At 38.6% G+C, this 17,611-nt stretch overlaps 1 protein-coding gene across 2 annotated transcripts in view; it reads left to right on the top strand.

Annotated features, from left to right (window-relative positions):
* The window catches only part of LOC148649095 (integrin alpha-6-like), a 33,790-nt gene extending 17,158 nt beyond the window's left edge, over nucleotides 1-16,632 (top strand). Inside the window, exons 2-26 of one of the 2 annotated variants that reach the window (XM_088605296.1) lie at nucleotides 4-131; nucleotides 982-1,061; nucleotides 1,398-1,659; nucleotides 2,204-2,335; nucleotides 3,295-3,508; nucleotides 3,901-4,094; nucleotides 4,232-4,326; nucleotides 4,859-4,986; nucleotides 5,078-5,176; nucleotides 5,957-6,018; nucleotides 6,107-6,276; nucleotides 6,438-6,572; nucleotides 7,170-7,285; nucleotides 7,997-8,174; nucleotides 8,273-8,356; nucleotides 8,694-8,773; nucleotides 9,125-9,202; nucleotides 9,658-9,760; nucleotides 10,504-10,674; nucleotides 11,767-11,871; nucleotides 12,019-12,129; nucleotides 13,014-13,112; nucleotides 13,492-13,617; nucleotides 13,894-14,026; nucleotides 14,913-15,146. In XM_088605296.1, the coding sequence (XP_088461422.1) occupies nucleotides 4-131; nucleotides 982-1,061; nucleotides 1,398-1,659; nucleotides 2,204-2,335; nucleotides 3,295-3,508; nucleotides 3,901-4,094; nucleotides 4,232-4,326; nucleotides 4,859-4,986; nucleotides 5,078-5,176; nucleotides 5,957-6,018; nucleotides 6,107-6,276; nucleotides 6,438-6,572; nucleotides 7,170-7,285; nucleotides 7,997-8,174; nucleotides 8,273-8,356; nucleotides 8,694-8,773; nucleotides 9,125-9,202; nucleotides 9,658-9,760; nucleotides 10,504-10,674; nucleotides 11,767-11,871; nucleotides 12,019-12,129; nucleotides 13,014-13,112; nucleotides 13,492-13,617; nucleotides 13,894-14,001 (3,058 nt within the window). In that variant the 3' untranslated portion in view covers nucleotides 14,002-14,026; nucleotides 14,913-15,146. Of the gene's footprint in view, nucleotides 1-3; nucleotides 132-981; nucleotides 1,062-1,397; nucleotides 1,660-2,203; nucleotides 2,336-3,294; nucleotides 3,509-3,900; nucleotides 4,095-4,231; nucleotides 4,327-4,858; nucleotides 4,987-5,077; nucleotides 5,177-5,956; nucleotides 6,019-6,106; nucleotides 6,277-6,437; nucleotides 6,573-7,169; nucleotides 7,286-7,996; nucleotides 8,175-8,272; nucleotides 8,357-8,693; nucleotides 8,774-9,124; nucleotides 9,203-9,657; nucleotides 9,761-10,503; nucleotides 10,675-11,766; nucleotides 11,872-12,018; nucleotides 12,130-13,013; nucleotides 13,113-13,491; nucleotides 13,618-13,893; nucleotides 14,027-14,912 lie in introns of both variants that reach the window. The other variant, XM_088605295.1, reaches the window with a different exon arrangement.
* Nucleotides 16,633-17,611: the final 979 nt, after the last annotated feature.

Here is a 17,611-nt window from a genome sequence, read left to right as displayed (position 1 = left end):
CAGATTGCTTGTCGGATCTCCTCGGGCCAAAGCTTTGAAAAATCAGAAAGCCAACGTAACAGGAGGCTTGTACAGCTGTGAGATTTCGCCACAGCTGGGCGACTGTAAACGTATTGAGTTTGACAATGAAGGTAAGTGTTTCCTGGGCTTTTTTAGGAGAGTTGAAAAGGGAGATATTGCAATAAAGTATGCCTGTAAGATCATAGAATTGAATCGAAGAAGTGGACACCCTATTTGCAGAGATGGTTATTGGCACATAAAGTAGGGCGTGTCTGAAAGAAGAAGTTGCAGTTTATCAGACCACTGCTTGTGATTAGCCCAGACTGTAACAGGCTCCCTGCCTTATTGACTTTTTAATCAATGGAAGGTCCTACAGTTGGAACTGTGACAAAACCATACTTGGTTACAGCTGTTTGACTCCAATATTGTGAGCCTTTCCCCTTACAGTCAATGAATGGCACTGTGTTAAATGAAGGAAAGCTTTAATTGCACTGTTCTTCCCCAGTGCCTCACACACTGGAGACAATTCCAGTTTGGGAGATTCGTTTTGTCCTTTGGATACTTATAAAAGTGTTTTGGAAGGTCCCTTTTCTTCTCTTGAACCAGCTAAAAACTTTTAACAGTCAGCTACAGAACATTCACCTCTGAACGGTGTCATGCTTTTATAGTCAGCAATTATGTTGTTATTATGTCTGGAATAAACTCTTTGAGTCTCAGAAAGAGCCTATTTTCTTATGACACAAAAGAGTCATTCACTTATCGAGATTGTTTTGTCTTCCGTGTTGTATCGATTTTGTTACTGTCTTGTGTTAGAACAGATTGTTATTACAAGATAGACTTGTATTCAAGCTGTAATAATTTGCTATGAATTGTGAGCGTGCACATTTCACCTGCAAGTCTGCATGCACTAGAGTTTACAGTGAGTCACGTGTGACTTTTTGCTTCTTTTTCTTAAATCTTCTGCGAAACCTGTACCTGTAGCTGATTTATCAAGTGAAAGCAAGGAAAACCAGTGGATGGGGGTGACGGTCCAAAGTCAGGGACCAGGAGGCAAGATTGTGGTGAGTCCTGTCGAGACCCTGTAGGCTCAAAAGATGGTCACACTGTATCATGTTTCACTGTATCAGATTAAATAGGAGGCACTGGTTGGTGAAGGTAGTTTCATCCTAGTCTACTTTTTAGGCAGCCTTTTTGACACGAAAGCATTTTATCTTAGTGAAGTAATTGTCACTAATATTGTGTCAAATTAAAGCTTGCCTACTATACTGTGTGTACCTATCAATGCGAACTCCAGATTAAAGTAGCTATTTTAAGTTACAGTGCCAGATATTCAGTAAAAAAAATAGCTTCGAGCGGAGGGTGAACACTGACGTGATTTGACGGACCTGTATTTCTAGACCTGTGCTCATCGGTATCAGAGGCGAATGTTTGTGGGCTCGGCGCAGGAGTCCCGCGACATTACTGGCCGCTGCTACGTTCTGAGTGAAAACCTCCAAATCAATGAAGGTTCAGAGGAGGACGGGGGCAACTGGAAGTTCTGTGAGGGCCGAACACGAGGCCACGAGAGATTTGGCTCCTGCCAGCAAGGCTTGTCTGCGACCTTCACAAAGGATTATCACTATGTTGTATTTGGTGCACCTGGCGCCTACAACTGGAAGGGTAGGAGCGCCACATTATGTCTTACTGAAGGAATACACTTGTTATGAAAGAAAGGAAAGGAGAATCACACCCAAAATTTGCCTGTTTTGAGTTAGAATATCATATCGGAATTTGAAATCATAAAGTGTACAAATCGGAGCATTAATAACAACACAATATCAATCAACCATCACAACCTTTAAAAATGTTGTGCAGCACGACGACCACTTCATTGTCATTTCATTTTTTTATGTTGGACTTTGCTGACCTCTAGAGGTTGCGAGCAGTATTGTAGTAACCCCACATAATCTTTCAAGGACCGTTTTCATCTTTCCCTTTGTTTTTTTTTTGGCATAGCTAATCAGTTTCAGTGTCATTTCCCTTTTGAAATTGCCTTATCAATTGATACTGAATCTTCAAAGGAATAGTTCACATTTACCTCCTTTTGATTTTCCACACATTTAGGTTTATTTCTAAGGGCTTCTCATCCACTTTTTTTTTCTTGAACTCATGTTTTCTCCAACTGCCATCTTCAACACATGATCCGTCACCTCCATCACTCCAGGGATTGTACGAGTAGAGCAAAAGAACAGTACTCTGGTGGACCTGGGGATATATGAAGATGGCCCATATGAAGTCGGTGATGAAACTCAGTTTGATGCAAACCTTGTGCCTGTACCAGATAACAGTTACTTAGGTGGGTAGTATGAATGAAAAGCAGGGGGTTGACTGCAGGGGGCAGGGTTTTGAAACTGATTGTCAGGCATGTTTGTGCACTGAACCTGGAGATTTACCCAGCATAGTTTGATTTTGACCCATTTCGGGTTTTTGAGTGCGTGCGTCGAAGACGTACAACTGTTCTCCCTCCCTTGTGCCTTTTTTAATCTTCAAGGGAAAAAAAAATGTTATTTTGTGTGTTCAGGTGTGCTTTTTATGACGGCTTTGTCTGCTGCTGATCCTGATCAGTTTGTGTATAAGTCACTTCCTTCACAGGTAAACGTGGGAAAAGCTGTAGATGTGATGGCCAATAGCTACTTAGGTTTGTGACATCTACAGTGACTAAATTGTGCTCTCCAGCCCATTGTCTTTACATCTGGTTTTCAGTGCCACAGCATCGCCATGTGTATAATTTCCATTCGAATGCAGATCTGCATGCCTTTATTTACCATGGGCTATCCATTGGTTTCATTGCCTGACACTTTTTGTGATGTATTCCCATCAATTAAAATAAACAGAGCGGATTATAATTATAATTATAAATTATAAATATTATAAATTATTATTTTTATAATATAATCCCCATCAAGGTGTGTTGCATGCACAATACCTCTGTATGTATGATCTGCACTTTGTGTATGTTTGTTTCCTGTATGTATTCATTGCCTATTAAAGGGAAAAGATTTTGTGCATGAGTCATAGACTGTCTTGGATCCATCCCTCTACATCTGGGGATGTGGGTTGTGGGGGTTGTGAAAATATCATCTGAAAAAAGAGCCTAACCTGTTTAAATTTCAATTAAGGAGGTGGGAGGTATTAGTTTGTTAGGTGTAGTTTTATTTATGTAGAATAGTACTTAAGGCCTCATCTTTACATTTCATCACACTGGTAGTGCCACACCCAGGATTGAGTTTGATTTGTTTCTCTTGACGTTTGTAGGATTCTCTCTGGACTCTGGACACAACCTTATCCAAAAGGGTCAACTGACAATTGTGTCTGGCGCACCAAGAGCCAAACACAGTGGAGCTGTTGTCTTGCTGAAGACCGGCGGGACCGAATCTAGGGTCCTGAATAAAGAATTTGTTCTAGAAGGCCCAGGCTTGGCATCGTCCTTTGGCTACGATGTAGCCGTGGTTGACCTTAATTCAGATGGGTATGTTGTGTGATTCTGTTTTTATTCTTGGTTGCTACTGAATTGATTGCATTCTGACAAGTATTTCTGTTCCACTGGCACTCTTTTAATTAGGATGTAGCTAAGGCCATGCATAATATAATCTGATTAATACCAAACCTTGAGGGTGATGTCCACTAAGATAAAGATTTGGAATCCATTATCGCAAACCTCATTATGAATTCCTTATTTTGTCAACCTCTTAGTGAAATGTCAGCTGGAGGAGCCAGCCTGGATTTTCTGGAAGTTTTGATGAAATCCTTTGTCCATGAGTGACCTTTAAACCGTTAAAGTTGTCTATTCCTATTGAATTATCTCATTGTGCAATGCTTTATTTTTTTTTTTGTGTAATGCTTGGTGTTCTGTTTTTTTAGCTGGCAAGATATTGTTGTAGGTGCCCCACAGTATTTTGTCAAAGATGGTGAAACTGGTGGAGCAGTGTACGTTTACATCAACAAGAATGGCAAATGGGACCAAATCACACCCATTCAACTCAACGGAACCAAAGATTCCATGTTTGGGCTGGCAGTTGAAAACATCGGAGATATTAACTTGGATGGGTTTCAGGGTGGGTTTTCATCTCCAGTCCTTGTCTTTCAGCATAAACATCACTTCGGTCCTTTCTGACCAGCCTCTGCAAGTGGGGAAATATTGGAAAAAGCATCAGCTTTCATGATAATCTGAATTGCTGGATCTTTTCCCCAGATATTGCTGTTGGTGCGCCTTACGATGACGCAGGTTCAGGGAAGGTTTATATTTACCACGGATCGAAGAGTGGTATCACCACCAAGCCAGCCCAGGTTTGTTTTCAAAATGTCTCACTTTGGTAGTGAGGTGGTTCTTGGGTATTTTTCATTCAGTCAGCTGTAGAGAGTTGTTGCTAGGTGACTAATATGTCTGCTACATAATGGTACCTAGGATAGTTTCTCCACTTACACCAAGGGGGTGCCAAGCACATCCCTTTTTTAAATACCGTATTAAGCTCAACTGTACACTGAACACACAAAAATAACATTTTTCTCATATGGCTAAACATGTATGCAAAGTAACACCCAGAAACAAAAGCTGAAATTCTCTTAATTGTAAACTCTTAGCAATCTTTTGATCTGAAAGGCGAATTTCATTAGTACACAGCACAAATGACAAATAGTGCTTCACTATAGTCTTAACTTTTGTTGCAGGATTTTAGACTGACTAAATATTTTTAGTTCTCTCATATCTGATAACGTCTCTTTTTTTCTTCTTTACATTCTTCTCCGTTAAAACTGGCGGTTTGTGTGAGCATTTCTATATACGCACGTTTTGTAATATATAGGTTTTCTTTGGTTTTAGGTCCTAGAGGGAAGAGACCATAATATCAAATTATTTGGATATTCCTTGGCTGGGAACATGGATTTAGATAGGAATTCCTATCCTGATATTGCCATTGGCTCTCTCTCAGATTCTGTATTTGTGTACAGGTAATTTGATGCATTTTTTGATAATAACTAATGTACATTTTTCAAGTGAAGATGAGTTATCAAAGTTTTTCTTTATTTCCCTAAATTTTAGGTCAAAGCCGGTTGTAAACATTGTAAAGGAAATTACTATAACGCCTAAGGACATTGACCTAAAAAAACCTGCGCCGTGTCTTGATGGAAAAGGCTTTTGGTAAGACATTTTAGTACAGTGGAAGTCCTGCAGTCTCTCTTATCTTTGAAAAAAGCTAGTTTATAGACTGTTATTACCACTGAAAATCCTGAGGGTTCCTGATTTATAATCTGTTTCAATAAATAATCAAATTATACAACACTATGGTCAAGTTAATTATGGGTGTACTCTTGCCTTTATGTGAGCATTTTATCCATAGTAATATCCTAATGAATGGCCAGATGTTTTTAGGATGATTAAAACTATCTAGAAACCTCTTGAGTGTTTATTTCTTTCACACTTTAATTAAGGGCACCAATTAGACTGTGTTTAACAACACTGTTTTCAGTAACAAATGCTTCAAAGTAAAATCTCATGTTGTGTGACCAGGATGATGTCTTAATCTTTTTAAGATGATGTGGTAGACAAACACAGCAATAAGACATTACAGGCAGGCAGAAGAAAAAGTAAACAATAGAATATAATGACTAAAATGTAATTTTAGAAGGCTTAGACTCGTGCAACTACAGTATCTTCTGCACAAGCATTTTGTTCAGTGTTGAATCTGAAACTTGTGTTGAGCTTTTGTTAAGTAATAAAGACATGTACTTCTCTCTTTCATATTTTAAATTTTAATAGCTTTGTCATTTTAAACCACTGCATTTACCAATAAAAAGCGAGGGAAAACGTTTTTTTTCTTGGATCGCGCAGCTTTGAAAATTATATCAAGGGTTTTATCTTCATTTTCATTGGAGACATTCTGTATTGTTACAAACTCAATCCTTTTTTATTTTCTTTCAGCTTAACAGTTAAAGCCTGTTTTGAATATACAGCAAATCCAAAAGACTACAACCCTCGATTGAGTGAGTATGTTCTTCATTTTATAGGTTAGATTTTAAGTTGAACCAGCTGCCTGTGGAAACATGACAGTGTTATTTTTTTCCCTGACAGCTATGGACTTTACATTTGAGGCGGATTCAGACAGAAGAAAAATTAATCTGCAACCGAGAGTATCATTTTCAGAAAGGAAGGCAACGGATCCTGACAACCAGTATAGTGGAACTCTAGAGCTAAGAGGGCAGAATCAGAAGAAGTGTATTCAAGCAGAAGGAAAGCTGCAGGTACAGCCCATTTTACCCTTTTTTTAGTGACGTTGAGCCACTTCCAGTTGAATGAATTTAACTACTGTATTACTGTTTCCTTTTGCTGACTTGAAGTAAGGTTATAATATTCCCGCTGGTCATATTTGAATTTTGTGATGAAATCTTCTTTTTTTCCCAAGGATACAACAGACAAGCTGAGAGGCATTCCAATAGCGGTTTCAGTCGCAATCAAAAATGCCAAACGGAGAAAAAGACAAAGCACTCTCGCAGAGCTGGTTCCTGTCCTAAGTTCGGAACTGCCAACTCGTTCAGAGGTATGTTGTTCCAGCTATTTACAATTGAGTTGCTTTAGGCAAATGGGATAACCAACCTACTTGTTTGTGATAAAAGACTCCAGGCTGCATTTCATCAAAGTTTGATATACACAATGATGACAGTCAATTAAATCCAGACCTTTCATTCATACTAAGGAAAGGAGGGCAGGACACTAGCATGGTTCCTGTCTGTGTGTAGTTTGCATGCATTTCCACTGGATGGTCTGTTTCCCCTTGCACCCAGTGTAGAGGGTGAGGTTAGCAACTCTGTGGAAAATAGAAGCTTTCTTCTAGAAGAGGTGTTGCTGGACTGGAAGGTGGCAGTCTTCTGGTTTAGAAATTCATCTCCCATTTAATTCATTTAACTCATCACCCAGTATCATTGGATTTGCTGCTGTGTTGTAGAAGGTTCTATCAAACAAAGTCCAAGCAGGACGTCAGACAATCTGTTTACCACCGAAGAGCGTTTTCTGACACCACCTTACCCTGCTGTTTTGTCTTTGAGAAAGATCTTGATCTTCACGGGGCTTCTAAGCAAAATTAAAATGGAAACAAATTATGTCAAACAGAAATAATGACATAACTACTGTGTTTCAGGTTAACTTTGTGAAGGAAGGCTGTGGGACGGATAATATCTGCCAGAGTAACTTGGATTTCAAGTATAAATTCTGTTCTAGAGAGCATAATCGCGATGTATTTCACCCACTACCTGTGTAAGTGTTTACCAGATGTATCTTCTTGTAGCGTACAAGTATGTTATGTATATACAGTATATGACATACAGTGTGGTATGGTACACATGCAAGATTTTCTGTTGTATTCACAATGCTAATGATATTCCCTTTAATGTTAGCAAAATACCTCATTTACATGCATTATTTCTTGTGGTGTATAATATGTAATGTTGCACTGTGGTATTTGATGTGTTATGCCTGGGCTGGGTGCAGCTCGCGTCCTGCGTTGACCAGAGCATTTGGACAGGGGCACCGCCTTCCCCCAGACCCGTGTGAACAAGGCCGGGCCGCCTCTCCGTTAGACTGAATGCGTTTCGGTTTCGCAGTCAATCCACAGGTCAATCATCCGATTAAGTGTACCATTCCCCACTAGATTGCCGCTCAGACATTGAGCTCGAATCACTGGAAAGCTACGGCTTACTTGCGCCTTAAATACTCAAACCAGCAACCCGGCTGCCTGATTTTCCTGGCAGCGCCTTCCCCGTTAGTCTCCCTGCCTGTTTCCACAGACAGCCTTCACCCAGCGTTGTTGCAGCCTTTACCTAACTTCCAGCCTGCCTGTGCCTTTCTCTCTCTTGTTTCCTGCTCGCTGCCTCACTACCATCTCGTTTCACCTGGGACTCCTGAAGATCGTGTTGCCCAGAAGAGGCTACTTGCAAAAACAACAATCCGTTTCTTTTTTATTTCCAGGGAGAATGGGGTCCCAGTGATATCTCTCAGTAATCAGGAAGATATTGCTCTGGAGGTAACGGTGACTAACATGCCTTCACGTGACAGAGATGGGGATGATGCCTATGAAGCCAAGCTTGTGGCCCTGCTTCCTGACACACTGTCCTACTCCGCTGCACGGACTCTGAATGCGCCTTCAGTGAGTGAAGTCTTTAACCCTTGAAGCTCAGTGTAATAACCGACCTGCTGCTGAGCGTGTCTTTTCCAGCAGTGCAAAAACTGCCTTTTTTCTTACAGGACAAGCAAGTGACCTGCACAGCCAATCAAAATGGATCTCGTGCAGACTGTGACCTGGGAAATCCATTCAAAAGCAAATCAGAAGTGAGTTTTAATGGCATTGTTTTTTTTTGGGGGGGGGCAAGGACATTTATAATAAACCAAATGCACATGTAGTAAACACAAACCTTAAAACTTGAAACTTTATTCCCTTCTATTTCTGTAAGCATTCTCTGCATTTCAGCCCTGATTACTATCTGAGAGCAATACAAGAATAGCATTTTCAGGAAAAGGGGCAACATGAAATAATATTGATGATTGTATTGTACTGTGCAATGCTAAAATTGTACATGGGAGATGTCCATTGTTTGTTAGGGAGAGCATTGTGTATATACTGTCTGTAGTTTAATCTTTCTGTGTTAAATGCTGCAAATATTTTCAGGTCACTTTCTACATAATTCTGAGCACTTCGGGTATTACTTTGGACACCACACAAGTTGAAATTGACCTTCAGCTTGAAACGTAAGTTGTTTAATCATCTCCTTTCTTCTGTTTCTTATTGTAGACGTTTTTTGCCGACTTTAGCCTTTGGACTGACACTGCAAAATAAATTTCATACAACTTACCTTTAGTTCTGATTCCCAGAAAGAAATTTCCCATTTCCCAGAAAGATTTTTTTTTGTTCACACCTACACTGGAATGGAATTAATGGAATTTCTTCAATGAATTATGCGATTATGCAGTAGTTTATTTTTAAAAAATACAATCAGTGTGGACAGTATTATGTTTCGTAGGAGCAGGTTAAGGTGATGTAGAACACAAGACATACTATATCTATACTAAAATTACATAATTCTGTCCTTTACCCTGCAGGGCAAGTGAACAGAAGAACCTGCCTAAACTAAAAGCAAATGCTAAAGTATTAATAGCATTGCTCCTGTCAGTCTCTGGGTAAGCTCCATTCCCCGCCGATTCTATGAACTTCTTAAAACTATATTGACTTCTAGTTCCTCCTTTTAAATGTTTGTACTCAGGTATGGCTGAGCGCAAACAGCCATACAAACAGGTTTGGTGGTCTAGTGAATTGAATGCAATTCAATCTTGCATTTCCACTGCATTGCATTGGAGTTTAGCAGATTCTGGCTGGCAAGTCTTTGAAGCATAGTGAAATTTAATGGTACAAAAGAACAATACAGGACTATTTAATGACTACAATACATAAGACTTGTTATTCTACTTAATTTTTCATACTCTGTATGATCACAGGACAGTGGGTATGAATTCCAGCTCTTTCTGTTAAGTTCCTATGTTGAATCACTGGTCCAAACCAGTTCACCTGTACTGAATGATTTGCCAGATGGTTCATGAAGTACTTGTTTTAAGAAGACCTATACTTTATCCACTAGTGTGGCACGGCCTTCCCAGGTTTACTTTGGAGGAACTGTGAAAGGAGAGAGTGCCATGAGGAAGGAAGATGATATTGGGAGTTTAGTTGATTATGAATTCAGGGTAAGTATTTAATCTAATTCACATCTTTAGCATGTATCTCTCAAAGTATGCCCCATTCTGCCCCTCATTAATTCTGTGGTGACTTTAGCAAGAGCTCAAGGTGATGAAGTCTCAAGTGGCTCTTAGATGTAGAAATTCTAATGCACCCATCTTCATATACAGTATAGGCGTTCTTGAAGATGCAATGTAAATCACAACAGAATTGCCCTCCATTAGGCTGTTAAATGATTTTTAATTAGCTTGAGATTCAATATGAAATGCCGAGGCTGTGGATGGACAGTTCCTTCATGGATTCATGTTCATGTGGCTTGAATTTGTTTCTTGGTTTTTGTGCTGCAGTTACGTAATGGAGCTACAGGCTATAGTCCTATAGTACTATAGCTATATCCTGGTTTTCTTCTTATAGTCTTATATTATATTCTTCTTATATTGCATCATCTGAGAAACTGAGACATAACAGCGAATTCCACACCTCAGTACTTATGAATTGGACTGATTCAAATCTGTATTCCCAATGTCCTTATTTTTTAATTATATAGTTCATATTAATGTTCTATGGATACGTGAAGCTCTTCTGCTCTTCCTTTCACTAAAATTAGCGTGATGCTTTTTGTGAATAAGGTGAATCTTTATTTGAACTGGGTAATGTTGTAACCATACTGTCTTGCATGTGAGAAGCAGAAACTGTTTTGTTGTTGCTGTTGTCAGACATCCGTGAAACCTTTTTTTTTGTTCTTTAACAGGTGATCAATTTGGGAAAGCCGCTGAAATCATTTGGCAGTGCTTCTCTGAATGTTCAGTGGCCAAAAGAGGCAGCAAATCATAAATGGTTGTTATACTTGATGAAAGTTAGCGCTACCGGTACAAAGAGAATAGACTGCACTCCTCGAGGGGAGGTAAACTCTTTAAATTTGGTAAGTTAAGCTTCGGCCTTCAAATATATGAAATGTATTTTCCAGAAATTAACAACTGTATGTCTGGTTGCAGTATTGCGTAGGTCTTTGACCTTTAATGGCATGCCTCCATGAATTTGTAACCAAAACACTCCTCGTTAATATTTAAATATTACCTTCTGTAGCTTGTGTGTTTTACTAATGCACAGCTACTGATGTCCTGCTACCTGCAATAGATTATCAAGAAGGTCCCATGGCTTTATTCAAACTTTATTGTGGAAAAAAATTTATTTTACAACACAGTCCGATACAGCAATAAATGAAGAAGAGAAACATACCAACAGAGAAGATGGTACACTATTGTTACAGGAGAAAACAGACTTCTTTTCTTTTGAGAGAGAGATTTCAGCAGGGATGAAAAATTTCAGGAGTCTGCTACAGTACCTTAACATCTGGGGAGACGGAGGCATCTCCCCGATATAGTGCAAATTCGAAATGCAGGATTTGAGAGGCACACTCCATCTCACCAACCCTTACTTTCACTATTAGAATTAACAGTACTGATGTTGCCAAACCAAAAAGTGTGACAGTACAAGTTAACACACTTTCAAGAAATTACTTATAGATTAAATTACTTGTGATTTAGTGTTAATATAGTTAATAAGTTAAAAGGGTTTCTTCTGGTGTTTTTTATATATGGTGTCATACCATTTGACCCATCACAGTCTTTTGTCTATATCCCAAGTACTTGTAGTTACTTACAATTTATTGGAGTGTAGCAAATTACAGTAGGTTGGAGGAGTGTTGCATTTTACCTAAAATCAATGACCAGTTCTTTTATTTTCCAAACATTTAACATCAAAACAAGCTCATCACACCATTGAGTAGAATCATTTAGAATGGGCCCGTAATGATTAGAAGCTGACCAGCTCTGTGTCAACTGCACACTTTATGAGATGTCCATCTCTGTGTGTATCCCTGGCTGTGCTCTGTAGGGGAGACAAGACACAGCCCAGTGGTGATCCAGTGGAAGTGTAGCAAATGCCAGATAACTATTTCCACAATATAACTTTTTTTTACAGGATTTTTATTCCTTTTTTTTTCTCCTTTCAGACACCTTCCAGCAGTTCTAGGAAAAAGCGTGAAACTGAACAAAGACAAACACCAGGGGAGGGAAAATTTTCCCTTTTCACGGACAAAAGAAAATATACCACTCTGGTAAAAGATTTTGTAGTTTTTTTTGTAGATTTTCTTCTTCTTTTCTTCTTGGTGTGTGTGTGGGGGATGAGTTTTAGATGGATAATGCCCACAGATTCTATCTGTGGAATAGAAAGATCTCTGATACACGAGCCTTTTTGGTTGCAGAGCTGTGGCAATGGAACACAATGTGTGGAGATCAGGTGCCCGCTACAGGGATTGGATAACAACCCAATCATTGTTCTAAGGTCAAGACTCTGGAACAGCACCTTCCTTGAAGTAAGTAATACTACTGTGCGTACAAGGAATATGCAAATAATACATTTTTGATGCGAAACACCTATTTGTACTCCTTCGACAAGTGATATGACCACAGTTTTAGTTTAATCATTTGTCAGTGGTTAACATTAAAGACCCTTATTTTTTGTTCAGGCCAAGAGATTTTAACAGTTTTTTTTATCGTTTGCATTTGTAACTGGTTACTATCTACAGAAATCACGAGCTGAGTATGATTGTTCAAATTATACCACTAAAAGATAAACGTGGTCAAACTTCACAATTAATGACTACTTGATCAAATCCTGGTGGCACGGTAGTGCAGCAGTTAGTATCGCTGCCTCGCAGTGCTGGGGCCCTGGGTTCAATTTCAGACCTGGAGTGCTGTCTGTGTGGAGTTTGTATGTTCTCGCGTGTTTGTGTGGGTTTCCTGCAGGTGCTACAGTTTCCTCCCACTGTTAAACGACATGCTGGTAGGTTAATTGACTTCAGGGAAAATTGGCCCTGGGGTGGGTGTGTGTGTCATGGACTGGTGTCCTATCCAGGGTGTACCCAGATTTCTGCCTGTGGCTTGCCAGGTTAGGCTCCAGCTCCCCTGCGACCCAGAATTTGAAGAAGCAGTTAGAAAATAATGGATGATCAAATTCCGTTATCACTTAAATGACTGTTTAATATTGAAAAAAATTAATTTCCCATGTATTCACATACACATGTCATAAGGTGCCGTGTATAAATTAATCTGCCTGAAATGATAAAATAGATAAAATACCGGTTTGTGGACGCATGCAACATCTTCAGAGACATGCTGCATTTTTTAATGCTGTATTTTTGTCACAGTTGTGTTTAATCCAGACATTCTACAAGTGATGTAAATGTCTTCTTTCTAGGACTATTCAACCCTGAATTACCTTGACATTCTTGTCAAAGCCTCTCTCAGCCTTGACGCCTCTGCAAAGAACATTGTGCTTAAAAATGCAGAAACTCAGGTATGGCCCTCACAACTTTCCTCTTCCTCTTTAACGGTGCCCCCACATTGATTATATACAATACTCAACATAAAAAGACACTTCCACTTCTAACTGCAACACACTCCCAAAGGTATCAGAAAAATAACAATCCTTTTTGTAGCCGGAATGCTTGATCGGACAGGATATAATTCTTAATGCTGTTAAACATTTTCTCAACAGAGTTTCAGGTGTTCTCTGATGTGGCATAAAATGAATTTGCTGTGTCCCTCTTCATCCTAGCCCCTGTCGGATTAGCTCGCCTTTTGATTAAAATAAAGGAGAGTGTGTCGCTGAAGAAGCTTCTTCAGGAGCAGGGAAGCCATTCAAACCTGTTATCTTTTTTGCTGTACACGTATAGGTGAAATTGACAGTCTTCCCGGAAAAGACAGTGGCAAAGTACACAGGAGCACCCTGGTGGATTATCTTGGTTGCCATTCTTGCTGGAATCCTGATGCTGGCACTACTGGTGTTCCTGCTTTGGAAGGTAACGAAGCTGAAATGAATCCTTATTACAAGAGTCAATCACAGTTGTTTCTGCTGAACAGTAGTTTTAGTGTAGTCTCTGTAAAGCAGCAAAGATTTAATAAAACATGTATCAAGGAACAAGGATAATCCTCTCAGATATCGACAGTTTACCCTTCTAGAAAAAAAAGTTACTTAAATGTTTAAATAATTACAACAACAGTCTATTATTTCATCCTGTGTCTAAATGTCTGTAATTATGGCCAACAAAATGACATAACGCCTTGCTTCCTTTTAGTGTGGTTTCTTCAAGAGAGCCAAAAAAGACCATTATGATGCTGCATATCACAAGGCTGAGATCCATGTTCAGCCATCTGACAAAGAAAGACTTACTACTGATGCATAGTGCTCGTCTCTGCACTCAGTATTGGGTAATAAAAGCTCAGCGAATCTCTGTGGGTGTAAAGTAGACAGGGAGCGTGGGGCTTAACAAACACTAACTCACTTTTGCCGAGAGGGAAATCACTTTCTTGGAAGGATTTTTTGTGCAGTTTGGAAATTTACGTCAACCGATGTTTCTCAGAATTCATCTATTTTAAATCTTTTTTATTTTAGTGAACATTTCATTTGAGGGAGGTTACTGAAAGTGACCCTACCAAGAGGGTCAAAATGAGTTCTAAATCTCCACAAGTGACTTTCTCATAAGCATTCACCTATTCTAGCAAATTTTAACATTTAATAAGTGAATGTTTACTGTAAGTAACTCTGCCAAGAGCATCAAAATGAGCTCTAGATCTCCACAAGTGACCTCGTCAATGAATGACCCTAATTTGAAACCAGCCAGAATAATTGATTTCTTGTTTTCTCCTTTGCCAACTTAATTACTATTGTTGGGTACATTTCTGCATTGGTAAATTTCTACCTTGCACTGAAAATCTTTCTCCCAAATATTGCAGTTACAGAATTTCTAAGCCTTATACTGTATTAAACACTTCTCTTGCACCAAAAGCACAGCACTGCCCTGGTCTTCATGCAAAAGTATTCCAGATTTTTAACGCCTGTTTCTCCCAAGGTTTGTAAAGGTGCCTTTTTTCCAGGTTGCTGCTTTGCCATCCTGCTGGCTTCTTGGATTTTGTTTTGCATAATGCTTTCCATGTTTAATATTAAGCATGATTTCTGTTCTTGTCCACAAACAGACAAAAAACGCCCATTTCCCTTTTATTTCAAGCTTCTCTCCTAAGCGCTAGTAAATTGAGTTATTTTTTAAACAGTGGCTGGTGATTTTTGAAGTCCCTAACATCTCTTCTGCTTCCTCAGTGTGGATTTTTCAAGCGCTCCAAGTACGACGACAGTGTTCCCCGATACCACGCCGTTCGGATACGGAAGGAGGAGCGCCAGTTTAAAGATGGAAAGACCAAACTTGTCAAACTTGAAAAAAAACAGTGGATGACCACTTGGAATGAGAATGAAAGCTATTCCTAAGACTTGTTATCACTTGGCGGTGTTGTGGAAATCCCAATGGATGCAAAGCTCCTCAATGACATTCCAAAAGACAGAGGTTCTTTATTTTGAATGGGCTTAATGTGATTGTATGGATTTTTTTTTTAAAGGGCCATTTACATTCAATTTGCATTCAGAAATTTACCCTTCATTACAGTAACAGCTTAAAATCTGTATAAAACTACCATTAAATCACACACCTTTTCACTTAGACAGAATAAAGCTCCTTAGGTTTTGATTTTGTTTTTTCCTGTTTTAAAACTTTGCTGTAACCATCATGCTATTGTATGCATCTTGTCTGTGTAGGGTGATCATTTGGGTTGAATCCTTTCCTTATCTTTAAAGCAGAAATATCCACACGGGATGCAGTTATGTGTTTAAGATGTCCCTGGACATCCTGCAGTTCTCTATGTTCTATGGGTATATAGGTTTTTCAGCTGTAGCACCAGGTTGAAACTTCCAAGACGATTTGTTTTTTGACCTCACTGTTTTAATCTGTTAAAACAGATCTTCAAGATCTATTTTTATGTATAGGCTGGAACATTTTGTATGTTTTGTATATATTTAAATATTTTTAGCACAATCTGGTATTTATTTTGACATAGACTGTTCTTAAAATACACATAGGCCAAAGATTCCTGTTGTTCATTTTGATGAAAAGTGTTATGCAGAGATCAAATGAACCTAAGGTACCATAATGATGATTTGGGAGAAAGGTGACTGCTGCACTAGAAAATGTAACCTAGGGCTTTCGTTTGTAACCACACTACTGACAATTACATTTTTTTTCACTTTTAATGTACATAGTAAGTCAACTGTCTTTGTCTTAAGTGCCGTTTTCTTCATTTAGTTGCCTTTCCTCTCCAGTGTTCTGCACAGCCTGAAACCAGTCTGTACGTTCTGCACGACCTGAAATCAGTCTTTCAGGATTATTTCAGATTTTCACTTTGTATTACAGTATGTTGCTTCTGCTCACAATCTGCATGGTAAGATTGTAAAGGACCTTCAAAAACAAAATTAATTCAGTGCAATCATGGCATAATATGCAATATTGGCACCGTATTTTATGCCCCCTTAGCACTCATTCCTCTACTCCAGAACAAAGGAAAATGTATTATTGAATATTCTTGACAAAAATAAATCAATGTGAACTACAATTGTGAAGTTCAGAGAAGCAATTATTTTAACTGTTTGCAAAATAACAATATAAACATGTAGAAAGAATTGGAAACCTATTAATAGGTCATGTAAATAGTTTATAATTGGCTTAAGATGTCTTTAGGAAGCTAAAAAAGCTATAGTGGGGATATAGCTTTGTTGATGTTTTTTCAGTTTGGAAATTTGTATAGTGAACAGGGCTTCACCATACAGTTACTTACACTTCAAAAACCTTTATCTGTCATCAGTGCATTAAAAAAGGCTCATCACTGGCTCGTGTCTCAAATTGATCCATCTTTCCCAAACCTGGCTCCAAAAACTCTAACCTGTGGATTTGTTTTGTAATTAAAATAACAGAAATAAAACTTATTTTCATTTTTGACTGTTTTTCTGTCTTTTATTCACCTGAATTGAAAAGCATGTTACAGTATAATGTGTTTGAACTTTTCCATTTTGAATTTTGAGGGAGTGCCACTTGCAGCCTTGCCAGTCAGTGTATTGCTTTTGTTGAAAATGTGTAGTTTTGTTTTTGTTGTCATGACCTCAGTCCTCTTCATCTCTCAAATTATACAGTCAAGTTATACAACAGTGAACAAGCAAAGGTTAAATCTAAAAAGTAAGAGAAAAATACTTTTCACCTCTGAAGCCTTTTTTAGGCATGGAGTATACAGTATGTTCTTTTGGAGCCACCACACTCTAATGACTTCTCAATATTTCTCTGTTATTGGACTTAAGTATTGTATGTGCCTTTCTGAAATCGCTGAGAAAGTATAATTTTAAATCTTTTACCCAAATTTAATTGGAAAAATGTTTTTTCAATGACAACCTGAAGACTACACATTTATGTGGCACTACAATTACTGGAGCAGTCTGAGTGAAATACCTTGCTCAAAGGCCCAACAGCAGAATCCCACTTGGGACTTGAACCTATGATATGGATATAAGTATGTTTATTACTTTTGAAATCCTGATATCCAGGTACAGTAGGTTACTATTAACATTAATGAACAGTGCCCTCTTTATTCATATTTCCAGAGAAAAGAAAGGAACAAAAAACATGCAACAGAATGATTTATGGATTAAATAGTGCCTTTGCTTACAAAAATCTAAAACTTACTGTGGCAGGCTGGGTCAGAAAAGTGATAATTACAACTTACCTGCCACTAGAGGTCATTTTATGCCTCCTAGTGTTGTAAATAGATATGCTAGGTGAAGATTAATTAGATAGTTGTTATAAGATGGATTCTCTCGTGGTTGCCATTTGTAATGTCTGGTATTTAAAGGGCTTCACTGTGTTAGTTTGTGCTCAGGCTGTGGAATATCAAGCCTTGGTATGTTCTGGAGGAAATGTATCCACA

This window comes from Lepisosteus platostomus, chromosome 14 (genome assembly GCF_059453375.1).
Source record: "Lepisosteus platostomus isolate fLepPlt1 chromosome 14, fLepPlt1.hap1, whole genome shotgun sequence".
NCBI lineage: Eukaryota > Metazoa > Chordata > Actinopteri > Semionotiformes > Lepisosteidae > Lepisosteus > Lepisosteus platostomus.
Note: the sequence above shows the minus strand (reverse complement) of the source record. Positions and strands in the feature narration are given on the sequence as shown.